The sequence below is a fragment of the Hoplias malabaricus genome, chromosome 5, assembly GCF_029633855.1.
Source record: "Hoplias malabaricus isolate fHopMal1 chromosome 5, fHopMal1.hap1, whole genome shotgun sequence".
NCBI lineage: Eukaryota > Metazoa > Chordata > Actinopteri > Characiformes > Erythrinidae > Hoplias > Hoplias malabaricus.
In genome coordinates this window covers 46,132,651-46,156,058 of record NC_089804.1, presented here as the reverse complement: position 1 = coordinate 46,156,058, position 23,408 = coordinate 46,132,651, and the positions used below count along the sequence as shown (strand labels likewise).

General features: G+C 38.8%; 1 protein-coding gene across 2 annotated transcripts; it reads right to left on the bottom strand.

Moving 5' to 3' along the window:
• Positions 1 to 9,764: 9,764 nt before the first annotated feature.
• Positions 9,765 to 22,757, bottom strand: LOC136696178 (isocitrate dehydrogenase [NAD] subunit gamma, mitochondrial-like). Of its 2 annotated transcripts, none has more exons than XM_066670344.1 (13): positions 22,607 to 22,757; positions 22,101 to 22,151; positions 19,161 to 19,258; positions 18,956 to 19,071; positions 18,791 to 18,851; positions 18,440 to 18,572; positions 17,782 to 17,915; positions 17,475 to 17,577; positions 15,524 to 15,670; positions 15,187 to 15,281; positions 14,917 to 14,977; positions 12,833 to 12,957; positions 9,765 to 12,622 (listed from the first exon to the last, which is right to left on the bottom strand). In XM_066670344.1, the coding sequence occupies exons 1-12, from the start codon at positions 22,673 to 22,675 to the stop codon at positions 12,853 to 12,855; spliced, it is 1,173 nt and encodes a 390-aa protein (XP_066526441.1). In that variant the 5' UTR covers positions 22,676 to 22,757; the 3' UTR covers positions 9,765 to 12,622; positions 12,833 to 12,852. The 2 variants fall into 2 exon arrangements, with proteins under 2 accessions (XP_066526441.1, XP_066526442.1); XM_066670345.1 differs by having other exon boundaries at positions 22,101 to 22,148.
• Positions 22,758 to 23,408: the final 651 nt, after the last annotated feature.

Below are 23,408 nucleotides of genomic sequence, written 5' to 3'. Positions count from 1 at the left end.
TTTGACCTGGTCATTTCCACCTCCTAAACACCTCAAATAATAAAAAAAATGCTTTGGATCATAGTCCGAAGATTATTCTCAGCAGCCAGAGTGATGTAAAAAGTCACATGAATTCGGACCTGGCCTTTCAGACAGAGTCGAATTTCCACAGATGGACATGGATCATATGAAAGTGGCCCAAATCTGATGTGAAAAAGTCAGATTCAATGTGATTTATGCTGTTCACACAGCCACATGAACGACACATCTGGGTCTCTTTACCTGCTGTGTGAACATAGCCTTAGTATTCCCTGCCCAGAATATGCCAAGCCAGTAAATAACTGGTGTTTAAGCCACAGTACATTTAAATTTGCAAATATCATTTTCAAACATACAATTTTAATTAAAAACAGGACAAGGGGCAAATATTCATTCATTATCTGTAACTGCTTATCCAGTTCAGGGTCGTGGTGGGTCCAGGGCCTACCTGGAATCATTGGGCGCAAGGTGGGAATACACCCTGGAGGGGGCGCCAGTCCTTCACAGGGCAACACACACACACACATTCACTCACACCTACGGACACTTTTGAGTCGCCAATCCATCTACCGTGTGTTTTTGGACTGTGGGAGGAAACCGGAGCACCCAGAGGAAACCCACGCGGACACAGGGAGAACATACCAACTCCTCACAGACAGTCACCCGGAGCGGGAATCGAACCCACAACGTCCAGGTCCCTGGAGCTGTGTGACTGCGACACTACCTGCTGCGTCACCGTGCCGCAATTGTGTGTACATTATTATGTTATCATTAAGCATCAAGACCTATTAAAATACTGGGGGATGTAAAAAAAAACCCCAGACAATTAAATTATTAATCGCAATTACTTGTATGACAAATAATCGTCAGTTAAAATTTCATGATCATGACAGCCCTATCTACAAGGTGGACCATCAACGTAGGTGTGTCTAACAGAGTGGACACAGTGTTTAAAAACTCCAGCAGCACTTCTGTGTCTGATCCACTCGTACCAGCACAACAAACACTAACACACCACCTCCAGATCAATGTCACTACAGCGCTAAGCATGATCCACCACACAAATCATACCTGCTCTATGGAGGTCCTGTGAGGATCCTGACCTTTGAAGAACAGGGTGAAAAGGGGAAAATAAAGTATACAGAGCGAATGTTCTTGTAATTATTAAACTACAAAGTGCTCCGGCATGGACAATGAGTGTAGAAACAAGGAGATGGTCATAATGTTATGGTTCTTCTGTGTATTATGCTTATGGGTGAACCTTACTGAGTGAGTGTTCATACTGTTTGTGTGAGCCTGAGAGGAAGAGAAACGTGTGATCACAGCATGTCTCTTCTGAGGTCTGAGTGTGAGATAGTGGAAAGGTCTTCTGACACAGTGCACCTGGTGGAATTGACAAAGGGGCTTAAATCTGGTCTTGAAAAAAAAAAGGACAGATGGTAGCAGACATTTGGAACAGGAGCAAGAGAGAGAGGAAGCTGTAGAAGTGAGAAAAGAGGGAGAGAGAGCCTGGAAATGCCACAGCTGTTTAGGGAGAAAGGAAGCCTGGGAGAGACAGAAAGCACAGAAGTCCATGCACACGGCTGAATGTGAAGGTCTTGTAAAATCATTTTTGAGGGATTTGATTGGCTGGTGCAGAAGGGATAACATATGTTGGTAATTTCCCAAATTATCACATATAGCTCAGACCATGTTTCTGTGTGATAGCACACACTGTGTACTGTGCTCACACAAACCTGATTCAACTCAACTGGCAGTTGTTTATTAGGTGTGTTTTAGCAGAAGAATCAGCAAAGTTTGCTGGACACTGGCCCTTCAGAGTTGTGTATCCCTGATATAAAATATGAAGTGATTAGCTCTCTCTCTGTCTCTCTCTCTCTCCGTCTCTCTCGTTTTTTTTTTTTAGACAATGGAGAGAATTCCAAACGTTGAAAAGCATGAACCAAAATGAGGATTGGCGATTCCTGCTCCATAGGTGGTAACACTCACTTATTTTTCGGATCACTAAAGGCTCAAATGTCTCCAAACTTGGGAGATGGTGAACTACATTACAGTAAGTGCTACAAAACAACTTGAGTTCCAAACAGGTTTCTGTGGTAATTCAAACACTTACAGACAAGTTAGAATTCATCCACGTACAACTGTCATTTTTTCCCCTCAAACACATTGTTCCAAAAAACGAGCAGCATTTAGAGCAGCACAATCCTTCCCTTTAACCTATATAAGCCTTCTCATGTTAGTCTGGCCTTGTCGACCATTTGGTGTGTTTGTTGTCCTACGTGTTTATTCCTGTTCAGTGTTGTGCTTAGTGTGTTTGTTCTTATTAAATAATGCCATCTCTGCATGACATCTTTATCTCCATGACAGAGATAAAGGGCCAAACGTAGAAAAAGCTTTTTTGTGTACTATTGTGTTGCTAATAATACTGTAGCCCCTCGTGTAAAACATTGCTCAAACAGGGCTTTGGTTTTATTCTTACATATCTTCTACGCTCTGACCAGGTGCGATGTTATGAGTGCCACAGCAATGCTTATTCAGATTCTTCAGTGTTATCACAGAAATAAGCAGTGCTCCTGTATGTGTCCAGGTGAACCTCTGGCTGCTTAACAGCAGGCCTGCAGCTCTGAGTTCTGCTGTTGCTGATGTTGATGTGTCATGGCAGGAGGTCTTCAGCAGGGCAGCGGGTGTCCACTTTAATTAACATGGTTCAAGAATTTCTGAACCATGCAGCATGATGGACAGGGCAAAATGAGGGTGAAAAAGAGGCTGGACTAGTAAATAGTTTTTACTAATCTTTTTACGCTTAATTTAAATCTAAACATGCATCCAATCATTGGTTGATACTAACTCATTTATTCTAAAATGAAGGGTGTAAATAAATATGTAGCTTGCCCCACTCTTCTGTGAAGGCTTTAGACTAGATATTAGAATGATTTTTTTCTAAGGAACTGATTGCATTCAACCACAAGAACAATAGTGAGATCAGGTTTCTGATGTACCATGAACAGTCTTTGATTGCATACGCCACTCCATCACATTCCAGAGGTATTGGATGGTACTCCATCACTTGAGAGAACACGGTTCTACTGTACCACAGCCCAAGGCAAAGGGAAGTATGCCACTTGAGCCAACACTTGGTATTAAGCATGGTGACCTTAAAGGGAACATCTACGATTGTGGGGAAATGCAGTTCTAAGCTCTGTGTCTTTTAAGGCGGAACGGTATGTTTGGGGGTAAATAACGACTGTTGATTGTACGTGCCTGAAATTTAACTTGTCTGTATGTTTTTATTCACTGTATGAAATACCACAGAAACGCATTTGTAACTCAAGCTGTAAAGTTTTGTAGCATCTTCGGTAATGCAGTTAGCTGTCTCCCAAGTTTGGAGACATTTCCACCTTAAGTGAGCCAAAACAGCAAATATAAGTCTATATTACCCACAAATGGAGCAGGAATCGAGCAATCCTCATTTCGCTTTGTGCTTTTCAGTGAGTGGTGTTCACTCCGTTGTCTAAAACAGCTCCAGATGCCTCTGCCATGAGAGAGAGTGAGAGAGAGAGAGAGAGAGAAACTAGCATACCGGACCGAGCCAGTTTTTTATTTACAGACACTGGGGCTTTTTAAACACATTAGACCGGTTTCAAGTACACAAACAGACTGGAGAGCTAGCAAATGTTGAGGAAACAACATCTGAGTTTTATAAAATGTTTTTTTTTAATTACTATTGTGAACTATCCCTTTAAGAGCCTGAGTAAATCATCTCATTTCATGCTGTTCTACAGAGATGATACAAGCTGTACATGCAAAACAGAATGTCCACAATGGGCTAATTTTAAATTACTGGAAAGTATACAAATACAAATATTTCAAAATGTAGTGTAACGCCGGTGCAGAATCCAACGTAATATAAATGTTGGCAACTAGTTAAAAAGTAGTGTAAATAAGATTGCTAACTGAACTACACCTTTAAGATTGGTATGTGTGAGCTAGTGTTAGATGAGGATATAGGGTGGAGTTGTGAGATATGTGGATTGCTGAAAAAGCAATTCCAAATGAGAGGGGGAAAAAAAGACCAGTGCCTGTCAAATATCTTTGGGGCTTGTTGGGTCCTCAGAGTTTAAAGCTGTCCTGCTTCTGACAGCATTTAGGACAAGATGTTATGCATTTTGCATGAAGACAAGCAGCGGTGTGTGTGTAAACTGGAGAGTGGCAATGAGAGATGGGGCAGAAGGAGAAGGAGGCAACACAGACAACGGTACTCAACACTAAACAGAGCATCGTTAAACTATTAAACTAAGTGCTTACAGATTTATAAGAGAGTGGCACTGTCACTGGATGGAATTAATTTAATCAAACCCCCCCCCCCCCCTCTCTCTCTAGTTTGTTACACATTTTTTTAACTAAAAGCTTTTAATGTTCTAAAATTGATTTACAATCCGTGTTAGACCATTGCTCTGATTATTTGATGGCCATAGCCACAGGGGTGTTAGGTCAGGTACTTATGAATGTTGATTGACTAATGTCGCATCAGTAAACCCTAAACCCCTGAGAACACAGTTCCCCTGCTCCACAGCTCAGTGCAGGTGGGCTTTATACCTCACTTGCTGAGAGTTGGCATTTTTGGTTTACTACATCATTTGAACACAGCAGCTGTCCTTCACATTGTGTGAAGATGGGAATGTTTTAATAGAACCAAGAAAAACGCTCGAAAACCACTTGGAATCAAATGTTTTACATTGACTTCCATTGTAAGCTATGAAGGATTTTTCCTTCTCCTGTAAAGTTACTATTTTGCAGATATGTGATTTTCTTTGGACAGTGATGATATAATCTTTCCATGTTTACACATCTTTATTTCTTTTAAGCAACTCTTTCTCCCTGTCTCTTTCTCATACCTCCTCCTTCAGAGTGCTGTTTTTCCCATATTTCTGATCACTTCAAAGTGGTCTTTTGGCTCCTCAGCCCAAAACATTGCCAGAACAGTCATAGCATACCCCCCACCCCCCCTCTCTCTCTCCAAATCCAGCAAGTTCCAGGCCTGACAGATATATCAGCAAATCACCAGAGAGCCAATAGTGTGGGTGTGTGCGTAAGTGTGTGTTTATGTGAGATGTAAGTGAAGAATGCTTACGATAGTCACATACACCACAGGTGCTTTCACTTCAAAAACACTCTTCTTCATCCTGCCAATGAGTTTCCTTCCTCTTCACCTCCCCCTTCCTCCTACATTCCATCCCTCCTTCTTCACCTTTCCTTCTCTGGTACCGTGTTTCTTCTACTCAATTGCCTTCTAATTTGGCCGAAGTGATTAAATTACTGTGATGAACACCGGGTGATGTTTTGTTCTTTTAAAGTCCACCCTCACGCTCTCTCGCTGCCGACTTTTTTCACCTACCAAATTTCATCTATCAGGTGCAATGCTTTTCTGTTCTGATTAAAAAGTTGTTTCATGGTTACATTCACGATTGTGATCAAAAAACACTTTTTAGAAAATTCAGAAGATACCGTTTGCTAGCTCTCCAATCTGTTTTACTCTGGAAACAGGTCAAATGTGTTTACAATACCCCAGTGTCGTGTGTTACAATTCCCAAGTGGCTTGTCAGACATGCTATTTCATATAGTAATTCATATAGTAAATTATTCATTCATTCAGTCATTCATTATCCTGCTTATCCAGTTCAGGGGCACGGTGGGTCCAGAGCCTAGCTGGAATCATTGGGTGCAAGGCAGGAATACACCCTGGAGGGGGCCCCACTCCTTCACAGGGCAACACACAGTCACTCACTCACACCTACGGACACTTTTGAGTCACCAATCCTCATGTGTTTTTGGACCGTGAGAGGAAACTGGAGCACCCAAAGAGAACACACCAAACTCCTCACACAGTGTCACCCCAAGCGGGACTTGAACCCACAACCTCCAGGTCCCCTGAGCTGTGCGACTGCGACACTACCACACATCACTTTCTGTGAATTGTGTTTCCAGAAATTAGAAAAAGTATTACATCACTTATCACTTCATCACTACCACTCTGTCTCTCTTTTATTTTCTCATTCATTTATGTGTATGTTTATAGCTAATAGGACAAATTCTAACTGAAACATACAACCAAAAATGCCTCCCAACACCATCCCCAAAGCATGAGTGTGTCCCTGGACCACCTCCTTTGCAGGGGTCAATTATTATTATTGGCGAATATGGTGACAAAATTACTTGTTAGGGCACGTAAATATTTTCCCACATTTCTGTAGACCTGCACTCTTATTTGCAATTAGTGGGTTATGCGCTGTGACTATACTATAATGTCCTGCATGTGTGTGTTTATACACTGAACATCCATAAGTTTAAAGGAGCAATGTGTAATATTGCTCAACCCTATGTACCAATGGTACTCAACGCTAAAATGACCAGTGTGTCATTGGAGATTAAGGAAACATTTTAAGCTGAAGAACTGGTGTCTTTGACAGCAATGCTGCAGCCAGTGTATTCTTCTGTTTGTTCTGGAATGGAAGACTATTGGGGTTTCGGCCTGTGATCCTGCCCACTGTCCAGTCACAATGAAATCTAATATCACCCTGTGTTGCCAGGTATAAAACAACGCAAACATCTTGCTTCAGCCATGGATATGGACAAGCAAACAAAGATAATGTTAGTTTCTGCAAAACCTCAGGTTCTTTCTAAAAAATTTCCATGAACAGAGATGGAGAAAAATGAGAGGAAATACTAGCCAGGTGTTTGAAAAGTGGAGGCAACTTAGAGCCCAGAAAGATTACAAACTGTATTTCAATTTGGCTACTTTTCTCCTCAACGGGTAAGTAAAAACTGAAAGTACTGAAAGTACATAAGTGTTGAATACAGGTGTAAACTATAACACTATGGTTTGTGCGTTTTAAACTGAGAAAAATATTAACAAAATTTGGTTTTTAAAAACTACCTTAATTTCCGAGTAGGCTCTGCACCCAGCTTGACGCTGAACTGGATAAGCAGTTACAGGCAAAGAATGAATGAATGAATGAATGAAAAAACTTACCTTCAGTTTTCTATTTAAGGTGGAACTGAGTATTTGAGAAAGAAGCTTGCAAATAATGGCAATATAAGCCTCATAAACTGATCTATTTAAGCTTTTCTACAGCCCAGTTTATACAGCGTTGACTTGATGCAGAGCCCTATGTTGTAGGCCACACAAGAGCCCTATGCCATTGTGACCTTTTATACTTCGGCGCTGTAAGTTGTCTGCGTCGCTCTGTAATTACACCGCCACACCACTAGGGCTGAATCTTAAAACAGCGTCCTCTACATTCTGTAGTGCACAATGTAGTGGTGTAGTAGAATTACTTTTATAAATTTTTGAAGTGCAGTATTTAGGGAGTAAGTTGTGGATTGGGACAGCGCATAGTTTACATGAGGTGCCAGGAAAGTAACTAACACAAAACCGGCATGTTTGTCCCACGTGGTATCACTTTTCGTTGGGTTATATTTTCCTGGAGACGTCCGTATTTTTCCTTTGTTCAACATTTTTATGAAGCCCACGCCATGTCTGAGTAAATCTCTCGCTATGAATTTGCTGCTGTCTGCGTCTCTGTGTGTGGAGGAGAGGACATTGTGTTTCTGTACTTCTTCGGTTCTGCATAAACAATGTCCGTCCAACTTCTGACCAATCACAGTTTTTTGCGGTTTCGTTACATTTCTGGAGAGGAGCGTGGCAGGGTTCGCGTTGACACAGAAGTATAAATTGGGCTTTAACCTGCGTGAGGTTTGGGGTAGACATGCAGGAAACCCTCCACTGTTTTGAACCACTGTTTTGTGTATCCTGGTTGTTGTAACAAAACTTGTTGTAATTTATTCCCCTCAACAACTTTAAACCACCACTTTCTTTGGAACTGATTTACAAGGTGTAGTTTAGAAAATAGAACAACCTTCAGCCGTCACCAGAACACGAAGAACCAGCTCCGCGATATCAGAGGTGCTCTTGGACGTAGTTCAATTACAGGCTTTATATGCCTTCAAAAATCCAGTCCTACTTTATCACCCACTCCTAACTCTCTGTGATATGAAGCTGAATTAAGCTGCTTATTCTGAGGCCACAGACCCCTAGAATGTAGCTAATTGCTTCACCATTTAATGTGTAACTGAACATTCTGAGACATCTGCAAATTACTTGCGATATTTTATGTTTATTATGAAATAAAAACACCCAATGCATTGAAACTGCATTAAACTAAATCCCTACTCTGGCTTTTGCCTGTGGACGTAGGTAATATTTTACCTCAGCAGTTTTAATTCTGTCCGAACAGACCACTCCAGTCAGTTCTCCTGTGCGCGCTCCCGTTTCAGTAAAACAACCGGTAAAAAAAATTCCCGTCCGAATTTCATGTATGTATTTTTCGCGGGTTTTCTCGGGAATGGACTGAGGAGGCGTTTGTGAGGGATATATGAGGTTTAAGTTCAAATCTCAGCTCAATTTATGAACGAAGCACCACATTTAAATCCACAAAACGACCTAAAGCATCACTCAGAGGGAAACCGTTAGCTGTAGGTAGCTTTTGTGCACAAAAGCAGTCTACAGACGTATGAATGTGTGACCTATTCATAAAGTTACCCTTAAGCGGTTTAAAATATCAGTTATATAATTGTGTGAAGGAATAGTAAAAATTTCACATCTCTGTTATTTTCTTATTCAATTCGAATCCACCATATTAACTGGTGACGTACTTTGGGAAAATGATATTACACTAGATCCCCACGAAAACCCCGTATGAAGAGGGCTTACGATTATACAAACAATATCATCAAAGAAGAGTATATTGACATTTGTTGCTTATCATTTGGTCGCTTGTGTGGCCTTCTTGCCGGTGATTCACAAGATATTTATAGCCTTTCGTTTGAAGCGCGCCCCTGAAAACCCTTCAGTTGAAGACCGCGGTATATAGCCCTACCCCTCTTTCCAACAATAATTGAGACACCACTACCCCTAGGCAAAACGGAGGGGCAGGACTAATGGCAGGGCTAAGGGTGAGATAGGATTCACCCAAAGGATATTCATCACTTAATTATGTTGTGCACTAATAAGAGAGTGAGTGAGTGAGTGAGAGAGAGTGAGTGAGAGAGAGAGCCGAGTATGAAATTGGCTGGATGACCAGGATCTCAAGTGTCTTTCCAAAGCCTCATATAATTAACTTTAATAGCACATAATCTCTATATCACATAATGTTCTATGCCTAGTATCTAAAATTTGGCAGTGAGTCTGTAGGAAGCTGCCTGTGCAGCATCTATTCGGAGAGCCTAAATTTCCACTGACAGATAAACTAAAAAACCTCTTGAGATGTTACTTTGTTGTGACCAAGATCAATGCCTCTTGACTTTTACTTTTTTTTGTGAGGTTAAATCTTGTGTTTATCATTTGCATCATTCAGCTCTGCATATCTTCAAAAGGCACATTTTCTCCGGTGGGAAAAAAATAAGATTAAAAGCAGTTTAATACCATTATGCTGTGGATCTATAAATGGAACATTTGGTCTAAACTCTGTATGAAATACTTGGAAGCATGATATAGTGAGCTCATATTTTCCCTTTAGTCTTCCTGTTACTTTCCAGTTAAATTGCTATTAAAATTTTACAGCAGTTTTATTTGGAACTTGTGGAATTTTGCATGGCAGTTGGCCTCAGCACATTTGTACACAGAATGTGTGTGTATTGATTCAATAGATCCATAGCGACATCAAACATTTTGAAATATTTATGCATTTTATTATTCAGTCAAAATCTTACAGAGAACTTCGGGCATATTTTAAGTGAATGATGGGACTTCAGCGCCATCTATTGGCAATAATGTAAGCAGTGGAAAAACTGGCCTAGATTGTTTCCTTCTTCAAGAGCTTTTGAAGAAAATAAACTGCTGAAGAAACCTCCTTTATCATGAGCCATCATGATAAAAAAATAATAAAAACAACAGTATGGCCTAGTCCTATGGTTTGAAATATAAATCAGATTCAGTAACTACATTAAACACTGGACCTTAATCTAGTTAAATGTCACTAGCTTTGAATATATTGAAAATGAAAACTCGTAAAAAACTGTTAACATAATTTTGTTGTAATTTGCAACTGTCTCCTTGTTTTGGTGCTATAGAAAATGTTGTACAAGTGCCTTCTAGGAGTCTCTCCACCTGAATAATGCTATCATAAGGTGTGTTGGTGTTGATAGGAACAACAGCCTTATCTCAGCTTTCCCTGAGACATCAGAAAAGCAAAACAGCACCACATCATTACGTAGACTGAAGTGTATCTATTGTGTATCTGCTTACAGTAAAAATCACAGTAACCTGTTTAAGCTAGTTCAAATAAATGACCAAAAAAACCCCCACAGCTTTATTTCAATAAAATCACAGTAAAAAAAAAACATCCCAACACAATTGAGTATGAAGTCTGAGGTCTATAAACTGATATTTATTATACAGCTAAATGAACAATTTCAACTATCTAAACTTTTGCGCTGCAGCACATGAGCTCAAGGTCACCATGATCAATGTCAAATATCAGCTAAGGGCATACAAAGTCCAGTGTAGTCTAAAGCCTTCCCAAATAAGTAGAAGCTGCTACTGTAGCAAACAGTACAAACTAACTTTTCCCACCCTTCATTTCAGAAGTGTTGGATAAGCAGGTGTCCACACACATTTGACTATGTTAATAATTACAAATCTTTAGAAACTGCAACAAATCTTAGGAGCAAAGTACTTAGGTTTGTTAGGCTCTGCTTTTAACTGGATCTTTCTATTGCTATACAATTTTTGTTTCCTAAATACTGTCGTACTCTAACCTCACAATGTACTTTGATGTATTACAATGTGTACTTTACAGTGTTCATTTGTCCAGATTTAGATTTAAACCTATTTTAAATATGGCCAACCCTGTTAGGGATCACGCTCTATGGAGCATAAACTGGTATTTCAGGAAATTCATAATAATTAGATTCTTTGTCTCATCTCAGTTAGAATTTATAGGGAAAAAAATAAGTCACTTTAAATTTTTGCTAATATCTGATGGTTAAAATGACAGATTGTTGCTTTGAAAAAAAAAAAACCACCCCATAGATACATCACTAATCAACAAAGAAATTAGCTGGACACTGTAATGCTATGCTACATCCTTCAAATGCTATTCTTATGCGGTAAACTCTGACCATTTAGTAGCCTCCAATATCTTTAAAGAAACATGAACAGACAATATCAGATAAATATTGTAACAGTAATGTTGGCATCCCTGCCTGTATACCACAAATATAATAATCATACTGGCCCTTATTAATCAAAGTTGTGTATAAACAAACCCAGATTCAAACACACTGAGTGATGACCAAACTCTTTATCGTCTCATTCAAGAAAAGTGGAGATTTGGGTGTTGATGAATCAGTTAACAGTGTGTGAATACAAGCCCGTCCTACCAGTACCTGTTTTACATGTCATTTACCTGAAACACCTTAATTTGTCCAGTTAACGAGTTAACGAGTCAATGGAATATGTCATCAAATTGAACACAGAGGGTCAGCATAATTATCTGCTATATCAATGTACATGTAGAAACATAACTTCATCCACCATTACTGGATAGAATTTTGCAGATTATTATCATTATTTTCTAATTTTGTTCTGCTTTTATTACTATTAGGGATTACATTTTTATTATCATTACTATTAACCAAGCTTTTCTCAGTGTAGCATATTTGATTTGGTCATAGAGATACACTAGTGATGAATATCCAAACGATATGTGAACTTTGCACAAGCTCATTTTACGATAACATTTGACAGTACACATCACTGATGAATAAGGACCATGGGGTATTTGGCTCAGCTGATCAGTGGGTAGATAATTTCTTCACACAATTAAATGTCAATTAAAAATGTGCAAGGAATCTTACCCTATAATGTAACTGTTTTATGTTAAAGTACACTATGTAATATACAAACAAAGAATACATTTATATTTCCATGGATCTGTTATCTTTGTAAAGGTGCAAGAATGCAGGAGGTGGTCTGTTGTTGTAATCTACGGCTAATACCACGTAAATGTATAACTCAGTGCTAAACTGTTTTCATTATTACAGTGTAAAGGCTCATTTATGCTCCCTCTGCGTTCAGAAATGTATATGCGTGCGCTTCAACCGATATAACCGTCACTGCCTACATACTTCCATGCGTCAGCTCCGTTGACATGATTGTTGAACAACACATCCAATAGAGGGCAGTTCAGAGTAAAAACCAAACATGGCGTGGTCTGTGAAGCCATTAAATAACCTCTCTTCAAAACGTTCTGCCATTTCTTCTTCGTCGTGTCCATATGGAAGTGGTGGCATCTTGCACTGCCCCCACAGTCTCCAGTGGTATTGCTCCGTCCCGTCCGCATCCGTAAGCTTTAAGACGTGTAAATTACGTACGGAATGAACGCAGAGTACAGACAGAAGGCTCTGTCCGTCTCCGTGTCTAACGTTGAGCATTAATGAGCCTTTACAGTGTTATATTGTAAAGCTAAACCCTAATGTGTGTCCTTCATATGAAATAATTTAAAATAAAAATATGATCTCATGACTTAAAGCTGGAGTCTTCCCCCTAGAAAGCACAAATAACACACATACACATGATAAAAGACACTGAACAAAAAACTATGTTATCATATTTTTCTATTACTATATTTTGGTCGTGCTATAAAACTTCAATTAAGGTATATGACAATGAAGGACGCTGCAACTTCTTGGCAACAATCATTGAAGCTTGTATCTAAATATAATTATTTACAGTACTGTTGTGGACAGCGCATACCTGGCTCAAGGAAAATGTATTTAGATATATTCAGAGGTAAGAGGTCCACCTTTCTGGACCTCTTGCATTATGGATTGCACCACCTCAGATGTTGTGCCTTGACCCCCAATGTCGGCTGTGTGCAACTGTCAGGAGAGGAAACATGGTTAAGATGTTAAAGTAATAAATACACTGTTGTGTGAATATTATCAAACACATGGTAAAGGATACAATGTTGTACAAATCATTTAACCGTATATTTAATTGAAAAGTACAAATTCAACATTTCATCTGGCTTGTTAAAAGTGCACATGGCATAGGTAACCTTTAAATCTGTGTACACACTGTAATGTTGAACAACATATACATATTCTGGAGCAACTGCCATCTAGACCTTGTCTTTTTTGAGGGAAGGCCTATTTTAGCAAGATAAGTATAAACCACATACCGCATGGATTACATCAGCACTTTCCTGTAGTTAAAGAAAAGGCCTAAACTAGTTCAGACTTACTGAAAACATTTAGCACATTATGAAAATAAAAAATACTATAATGGAGACCAAAACTGTTGAAAGGATGAAATAATATATCAAGTATGAATGGGAAAATATTTAAAAACAGCAGTCAGTCTCCAAAGTTTCCAAGCGTTTAGAGTGTTGTTAAAAAATGTGTGATGCAACACAATGGAAACATGCCCCTGTCCCAAATTTTTCAGACACTTGTTGCTGGCATTAAAATCAAAATGGGCAAATTGTCTGTCTGTAAGCGCTTATCCAGTTCAGGGTCGTGGTGGGTCCGGAGCCTACTTGGAATCACTGGGCGCAAGGCAGGAACACACCCTGGAGGGGGCGCCAGTCCTTCGCAGGGCGACATACACTCACACATTCACTTACACACACACACCTATGGACACTTTTGAGTCGCCAATCCACCTACCAACGTGTGTTTTTGGATCGTGGGAGGAAACCCGGAGGAAACCAATGCGGACATAGGGAGATGTCTTCCATTCTGTTTTATATACATTTTGCTCAGTGTGTTTTCTGGGAATTGAGTTTACACAAGGAGTTTGTGTTTTTGAGGCAAACAATAAAAACAATGCAATGCATCATCAAGGATTTTAAAAATTGTTTTGAAACATTACTCTTGCCTTTAGCTTTTTATTTTTATAGACACCTCCCATCCAAAGAAAGGGGAAACTGTTCTTGTTTGAGGGAAGATAACTGCCTGTTGACATTACCAAAATGGTCACAGAATCTTTAACAAATTCCTATAGTGACTCATTTTTACCTTTATGACTCTCTCATTTTTTTGTCTCAAATATGGTGTAAATTAAGCTCAATTATTGTAGCCCATAGAAACAAAAAATATAGGTCTGTCTCATTGCCTGCAGTAATGGGAGAAGCTTAAGGAAGCTGAATTAATTAATTACAAGGAAACTGGCAAACAGATGGACATTAAATGTACAGGAAAATAGAGTTACATTTTAAAAGTTACCCAAAAGATTTAAAGGCCATCGGAAGTGTTAGGGAACTGAAAGTGTGTAGTGAAAATGACATTCTTATGAAAAATATGATCATTCCCACACCTCAAACCTACAAAGGAGAAAGTCTTTGTTTGTGTTGCTAAAAAGGGCACGTTCCTCCTAGAATCCTGGATTGACATAATCTGGCAAATATGCACAAAAAAGGAGGGCAAAAATAATCAGCTTAACTGAACTTCACACACTTCATGCTGAAATAATAAGGCTGGGAAATGTCGAGATTAAGCTGCTGACCTATTCACAGCATAAGAACATAATAACTCCCCAACGATCCTGATTAAAAGATTTTATGTTTGATCTTAGAAAAGTAGTGCAAGCATTTGTTATGATTTGGAGAACTGTTCTGTGACAGGTGACAGTATTCCTTGTCAGACCTTTTATATAACGTTCTCATTAACAGCAAAACGGCTGCCCCCCCAAGGGAACAACTCAAAAAAATTATTTTTATAATTTTACAAGAGCATTGATGCATGATGGTAACTGATAAGACAAAATCTCCTAAAGCTGTGAGAAAGGGTTCAGTGCATTTAAAAAAAGATTAGACAGATAATGAGGTTTGAACGTACCCGTGTCTCAGAGAGTGTTTTGAGGATAGCTTTTCGGATCATACTGGCATAGTCATGAAGCCTTGGGAAGTAATAAACAGACAGCTATAACTGCTGATCATGGATTACACAAAAGAACATGGATTAATTCAGTAAGCTTGAGAAGATCTCCTGTCTTCTGACCTAATGAGACCCCAGAGTCTCTTTCAACTGCCACATTTGGGTTAGAAAAATGATTGATAAGTATGGAATGTCTTAAATGAGGAGGGAAATTAAAATGCTTTTACATACCCTAAATGGTCAAGCATCAGGCAGCTGGCCAACAGTGTTGCAGTGGGGTTTGCAATGTTCTTGTTAGCAATGCTTTTCCCAGTGTTCCTTGTGGCCTGACAACACAAAACATAAATTATAGGAAGACTGTGTCCAGCATTTTTACAAGCTTTTGTACAAACGGTGTCAATGAGTGGTACACAACATATCAGAGGACAGTTTATCCAGCAATAAACTAGGAAACATTTTTTTATTCATGCTTTTTTTTTATCATATTTGTACCATTTTATTAAGCTAACAAATAAAAATGCAACTATTCACCTTCTGTTTGCTGCAATATGTACATAAGGGTTCTTACCGTCTCAAAGACAGCATAGTCCTTGCCATAGTTGGCTCCTGGTACCAGGCCTGGACCTCCAACAAGTCCAGCACACACATTGCTCACCACGTTACCATACAGATTTGGCATCACCATCACATCAAACTGCTGGGGCTTGGAAACCAGCTGCACACACAGAAACAAAGACACTGTATAAAATCTTCATTTAGCCATAAATTTAAATCTCACTGATCTGTATTGGTAGTGCTGGGTGATATGAGTGCAAATCTATATTAATTATTCATTCATTCATTATCTGTAACTGCTTATCCAGTTCAGGGTCGCGGTGGGTCCAGAGCCTACCTGGAATCATTGGGCGCAAGGCGGGAACACACCCTGGAGGGGGCGCCAGTCCTTCACAGGGCAACACACACACACACACTTTTGAGTCACCAATTCACCTACCAACCTGTGTTTTTGGACTGTGGGAGGAAACCGGAGCACCCGGAGGAAAACCCACACTCCTCACAGACAGTCACCCGGAGCGGGAATCGAACCCACAACCTCCAGGTCCCTGTTGCACCACCGTGCCGCCCTATATTAATTATTAATTGTTATTAATATTTACAATGATATACAATTAATGTATATTTTACCATGATTACGATTAAGGAACGATTATGTTTTTGTATTTTTGACCCTGATAGTTCAGTGACGAGGCTTGTATGGTAAATATGCTCCAGTTTTAAAGCTGGGATATTTTTCTTATCTCACTGGGATGTTTTTTGAGCACTGTTTATATTTGGTGTCTGATTGTGCTTTGGTCACTGAAAGCGTTCTTTCTCAGCGTTAACATTTGATTTCTTTTTGTTCAGTGTTGTCTAAATTATAGTCATAACACAGCACGTCCAAACCACAGACGCTGTGTTTGCTTTTGGTACGAGCTGCTCAAGTCACTCAGTCTGCCTCAGCATTTAGGTTGTTGCTTCCATGTGGCAGAACGTGGAAGAATCAAGTGACTACAGTTTGGTAGCGTGGTTTTCAAGGGGCAGTACATGAACACACAGTGGGGACATAACAGAATAAAAATAATAAATATAGACAAGATTATGTCGATTAGAAGTTCTGATTATTATTATTTTGATTAATTTTCAATTAATTGCTTAGCCCTATGTATTGGTAACCAAAAGAATACAGTGGAACCTCTACCTACGAACTTGATCCGTTCCGTGACCCGGTTCATAAGTGCAAAAGTTCGTTTCTCGAGTCAAGTTTCCCCATTTAAAATAATGGAAAAGCAATTAATGCATTCCTGCCCACCCCGAAATTCACCTTTTTTGCACTGATATATGTTTACAACACTCTCAAATTAGTAAAACGGGCTGTATGACGGGAGGTGGGGGTGGGTGGAATAACGGAGAGTTGGCATGTGAATGTGGAACGAATTTCGATGTCTGCTATTTACACTAATGCTAAATTGCTAAAACTACAATTTGCTAATCTTAAAAGCTCACTCAAGTCTGGGCGGCGCTGGGAGACTCACCTATTGGGGTCAGGGGCCATTTCCAGCCGCTGACTCGGCGGAGGCTCGGGTTCGTTTCTAGAGTCATGGTTCGTTGGTAGAGGCAAAAATATTCAAATGCCCGGTTCGTATCTTGGAAAGTTCGTTAGTATAGACGTTCATGAGTAGAGTTTCCACTGTATATCCAAAACCTTAAATTAACCATATGACAGTAATTTGCCACACCAATAAACATGGAACAGAACAGAAGCAACCAAGCAAGAAAATGTCTCAAAATTCTTTTTAAAAATCTGGCAATTTGAAAAAGAATTGCAGAAATAAAGAATTTCATTTTGCTGCAATATATTATTCCATCCTGAAGCTGTGTGTGTGTGTGTGTTCACTGCCACAGATGTGGTAAATGCAGAGGCCCAATTTCTTTGTACATTGTACAGTGAGGATAAAAAAAATCTAAACTAATACATATACCTGCATGGTGGTGTTGTCCACAATCATGTTGTCAAAAGTAATATCAGGATATCCTGCTGCAACCTCCTTACAACACTGTAGGAAGAGGCCATCACCCAGCTTCCTGAGTGGAGCACAGAATAGACGAAAAACCTCAAGATTATGTTCAAATTATGCAAATTTAGCACAATTTCAGTTTCTTAAACACTGCATGGCTTACCTTTGTTGATATAGGCTGACTTTATGCTTGTATATAGTGATTCAGTGTAAAAAAAAAACCCCAAAAAAACAGGCCGTGCACAAGTCAGTAATAAGTGTATACACTCACATGATATTAGCTTTATGGACAGCTGTGACTCTGCGGCGACCTTTCTCTCTGGCAAGTTTGAAGGCATAATTAGCAATCCGTAATGAGTTCATTCGAGTGATGATCTTCAGACTCTCAACTACTCCAGGAACATTCTGGTAGATATATAGATGCATAAACAGGAGTGAACATATAAAACTTTCTATCATCGAACACTGGTATTTCTATGGTTAGAAATTTTAAGTCTAGTGCTTTTTATTGGGGCTCTTTGAAGATTCACATTTGAGCAGTTAAGAAAGAGAACCAACCAATGGCTAAAACCAGAGCCTCTGCTACTCGCTCCTCACTCCTGGGCTCTCACATTGAGGAAAGCTATGGCTCATTTTCATTTAAAGAAACAGACTGTAAAACTAGTCAGTGTTCAGAACACACCTAACTCCTGACAGTCACCCGGAGCGGGGCTCGAACCCACAATCCCCAGAGCTGTGTGGCAGCAACACTACCTCTTGTGCCATCACCGCCCTAGACCTTTTATTAAGATCACAGAACAGTCTGTGAAAAAGGGATATAATATGCTCTCTTTATGTTTTTTTTTTACATGCTGCTAGCGAAAGGGGTGATCTGGTCCTTTAGTGGATATTCTGACTTTATAAGTCAGTACAGACACAAACACACACACCTCATGCTCCAAGCTGCTGTATTCTCCTTCAGTATTCTCTCTGATAATGATGATGTCTATGCCTTTGTGCCGAGTCTGGACCCCGGGCAGAGTCTGACAGTGCATCACATTAGCGTACAAGTCCAAAGACGTACTAAGAAAAAAAAATGCAACAACGGACAATCAATAAACTATGTTCAACTAGCATTCAAACTTAATCTGTCAAACTTAATTTGTATTACTATTGTAATATATACAACAAAAATGTTATGATAACAACCTTTTGACATTTGCCCTTTCAGTGCATCATTAATTTCAAATATTGGTATCTATGGCTATGTTAATTTCTATATCCTTACAACATAGTAATACCGTAACAAGTTGTTTCTGGATTTATGAGATGGAGGAAGGTTGTGGTTGGTCTCAATGTTTCCTGCAGAAAAGAAAATAATGCAGAATAATGAGTAATACTTCAGTTAAACATACCTTTTTAGACATGCGCATGTACAAAACACTGATAAATGGCAAATTACCTACCTTTCAGTGCTACTCCATTGCGTCTGATAGCTGTGACAGCATTATTAATATCATCCTCTGAAGTAACAGATGAATCTACATTGACCACCTCAAAATCCACAGGGACGCAGCAGAACCTGTGAAGACACCAATATGTTAACAATTTAACTAATTCAAATCATTCATGGCCTTAAATAGGATTCATTCTTTCAGCCTATGTCCATACCTGAAGAGCTCTCGCACATGGTTTAGGAGTTCAGGCCCAATACCATCTCCAGGAATAAGGGTCACCGTGTGTCTGCCTCCATACTTAGCAGGTGGAGGCTGATGTGTAGAGATGGGAGAGCATTTTACACAGGGCAACTCGATCAGATGTACAAATATGTGCAGCATATATTTATTTATTAGCAATTCTGAAAGCCAAATGTGAATAATTATATAATAGTATGTCAAACATCATCTAAAACCACATAAGCAAGTCTACCTGTGATTGTATTCCCATTCCACCATCAGATTAAACATGTCTTTTTTATCAATTTCTTTATTAGCTCTACTGAAATGTGTCAGAGGAGCCATTCAGAGGGGTGATAACTCACAAGGCCGTGTTGAATATATAGCCACAATTTTGCCAAAACATCACTGCAACCTAACGTACATATCTCATCAATCCCAAAACATGATGGACATATCTGTCCATTAGCTGTTTATAGCATGATTTCTACTTAAATATGCTTGATATTTTAAAACCTTAATATTTTAATAACTCTAGTTATTCTATGCAAGTTATGTTGAAGCGTCTATAAAAAAAAAAAAAAAAAAAAAAAAAAAAAAAAAAAAACACACACTGAGGCTAACCTAGCAAAAGTTTAGTACATTGCTTGCTACTAGTGGTGATTTGTGTAACAAGTTGCAGAGTGCATGTTAAAGACATTTTTGAAATAGGAATGTTTTGAGGTGACTGTGTAATGAATTACATATCATCGCTGTCCTACTAAAAACATGTATCTCAATTTTTGTGGATTTTTAGTTTACTTCATCATTGAACATTGTGAAAATGTCATAGGAAATGGACCCCTATAAATGCTCCAAAATTAATTCTTAGAAACGTTTTACTTTGACTTCCATTAAAAGTTAAGAAGGTTTTTTTTTTCCTTCTCCTGTAAAATTACTGTTTGGGAGATGTATTTTTAATTGGACAGTGACGATATGTAAGTTACATGTCAGTTATTTGTGGGGTAAAACCTCTATTTTTTCCAACATAAGACTCATAGCACCAGGATAAACCTAAAGAACCATAATTTGTACAAAAAAGGTGTTGACTAATTTACATTTGGGGTAAAGGGAAAACTGCTAATTAAATTGTTGAAGAAGCAGTCCATTGATGTAACAAGCATTTACTGTGTTCAAGTGAAAGTTGGGCCTTAAATGCTCATATAAAATACATGCCATCCATCCTCCATTGTATTGTTTAAAGGTGCATTATGAAGGAGTTGGTTCATTTCCACAAAACCACTTAATACATAGCAAGCAATGATCAAACTCACACAAACCAACACTGATAAAAAGTTTACCTCATTTAATCAACAATATAACTGGTCACTGGAAGAAAAGCATTGTTTTATATATCGTATACAAGTTCAACAAGTGCAAATTTATTAGAAAGTGGTATGATGTAATGCATAAAAACAGAGTACTCCCATTAGCTTGGCCATGTATATATAATTGCATAAATTTAATATGAAGGCGTGAATTGGAGGGAGTGAATAATTGTGGTTAGCCATGGAAAAGTAACTATGTTACTTCTGGAGGAGGGTATGAATCTACACCTGTACAACATGCATTATTACCATGAATAATGTTTGCAATGCACAGTCATAACTTCTGTATTTTTTCAGACTGTTCTCACAACTTCACACCATGCATGAAATGTATCACAGACGCACACTAGTTTTCAGGCAGTTTTCCTGATTTTATTATGATATTATACAATGTTGCAGGTGAAGTAGTGTCAGCCACAGACACTCCACCCACAAGCTGAAAGAGACTCTGGCCTCACTGTCAGAATTCTGCCAATTGCATTCTGATTGGCTATCTGCATCCTTCTACACATTATGCCAAAATAGCAGACTTCTGGTTGGTTTTAAGCATGTCAGTCAAATTGTTTTTCCTGCAGTAGTAGGTGGTTCTTGGCCACGTTAAATGGCGAAAGGTAGGAGACTCTCCTAGAGAGTCTGGCAATGAAGACGTACGGGTGAAGTAACTAATTACTTACGATACGAAACTAATTACTTGGTGAGGGGACATTCATTCATTCATTCATTATCTGTAACCGCTTATCCAGTTCAGGGTCGCGGTGGGTGCAGAGCCTACCTGGAATCATTGGGCGCAAGGCGGGAATACACCCTGGAGGGGGCGCCAGTCCTTCACAGGGCAACACACACACACACACACAATCACACCTACGGACACTTTTGAATCGCCAATCCACCTACCAACATGTGTTTTTGGACTGTGGGAGGAAACTGGAGCACCCGGAGGAAACCCATACGGACACGGGGAGAACACACCAACTCCTCACAGACAGTCACCCGGAGCGGGAATCAAACCCACAACCTCCAGGTCCCTGGAGCTGTGTGACTGCGACACTACCTGCTGCAGTGAGGGGACATTGTTCTTAAATTGATTTGCTGATGCATTTTGGCAAACTGGCAGATCTCACAACATCAAAGGCCTGTGACAAAAGACTTTTCAGTGAACACTCTTTTTATATTCAAGCATGAATGAATGAACTTCAAAGTATGTTTAATTTGACCCTAGTCTTTAATATTTTTTCTAGATCAAAATGAATGTTAAGACGAGTTTCTTCTGTGAAGTGGAATACCTTTAAGCTTGATAATGAGAGACATAATAAGGTACTAACAGAGACAAATGCATAATGAAATCATATACTAGCTAGATCAGGTTTCAGGATGGGTACAGACTTGGACAAAATTAGCCATTTAGTATCAACTGGAATCTGATAATGACTTTTGATCCTTTTAAGGCAATGCACTGTCTAATTCTTGTTTAATTATTCTTTTTTGTATTACTAAAATAGGCAATTTACTGTAAAAAGGTGTGGAAAATATTGGAAAGAAGACACTCGTACTATGTATAGGACACTTACAGTATAAGAGGACTTTTCTCTTCTGGTGCCTACAGCTGATCGTAACACCTGCTGAAAATGACAGAAAAAGAATGAGTCTACCTTATTGAGAGTGAGAAATAAAATCTTTAATAAGTGTTATCAGTGGGCTTTGCTGGACGTATTGAGAGGTTACAGTAAGATGTGCACTAATGAATAAAACGATACTATGTACTATAATGATACACTATATAATTATTATAATAATAATAATACACACATTATATATATATATATATATATATATATATATATATATATATATATATATATATATATATATATATATATATATAAAAACACTCGATGTGTAAATGACCTTGTAATCAGTTGCGGTATGTGCTACAGCAAACTAACGCGGGTATGGTGAAATAAACAATGACGCCTTGTGTGCACGTACACTTGCTGTAGCGAAAGAAATAAAGACATTACAATGTATTCGAACGTTACTCTGTTCTACTGAAGCATTAGAAAAATCTGACACTGACCGTGTTGCCCTTTACTCCGGTCCATGGCTGTAATGCTTTGGCGAGCGACAGGACTGACCTAGTGGACATTTTGTATGAATGAACAGCAGCTCCTCACACACTCTGCTTTAGCAGGCCGCCCCAAATCCGACAAAGTGCAGAGCACATTACAAACGCTGTTTTCGCCTTCTGTTAAAGGGAAAACACTTACGGAATATTTTTGTCTTTAAACAAGTGCTTTAGTGCCACCTGCTGTCGCGTTTTGGTTATTAGAGGAGGCTTGTATTATAAGCAGAGAACGAAAATGCTGAAAATAAATGGCAAAAGTATAATTCAGGCGCGATGATTCACACTTCTAGGTTTCAATAATGATAATGTAAACGAGATTTTAAAAAATCCTGTTTCTAGGATTCTAATCCTAAAAGCAGCACTGAAAGTATTACTGCATTTAATTTTATTTAATAATCATTTGTATACAAATGCTGATAAATTATTCTAAAAACAAATGGAGGTTACATTTTATATGTTCTGATTTTACAAACGTTTCATGTTGCATCCTGCATCAAGGCCATGCATGTTGTGACACTTTCAAGGAAGGAAAAATAAGTTTTAAGCCAAAACTTGATCTCCAAACTATTGCCAAAACAATGTCTCAGTTGTTTGAATTCATATACATTTTAAATGCAGATTTTTGTGAGGAAGCTTTTGGAGGCATTCAATTATTGTTATACTTGTTCCTATCAAAACAGTTCCAAATACTCAGGATATAACAAATAACATTACATCTTTATTTGACTGTTTGCATATTCACACACTATAAACG

What these genes read in the sequence shown, in the direction of transcription:
- LOC136696178 (XM_066670344.1), bottom strand. Translation starts at nt 22,675, where the DNA reads ATGTCCACTAGGTCAGTCCTGTCGCTCGCCAAAGCATTACAGCCATGG. An exon ending in CCGGAGTAAAGGGCAACACG is followed by an intron (nt 22,152 to 22,606) that starts GTCAGTGTCAGA and finishes TGTCATTTTCAG; the next exon opens with CAGGTGTTACGATCAGCTGT. An exon ending in ACTATGCTGTCTTTGAGACG is followed by an intron (nt 15,282 to 15,523) that starts GTAAGAACCCTT and finishes TTGTGTTGTCAG; the next exon opens with GCCACAAGGAACACTGGGAA.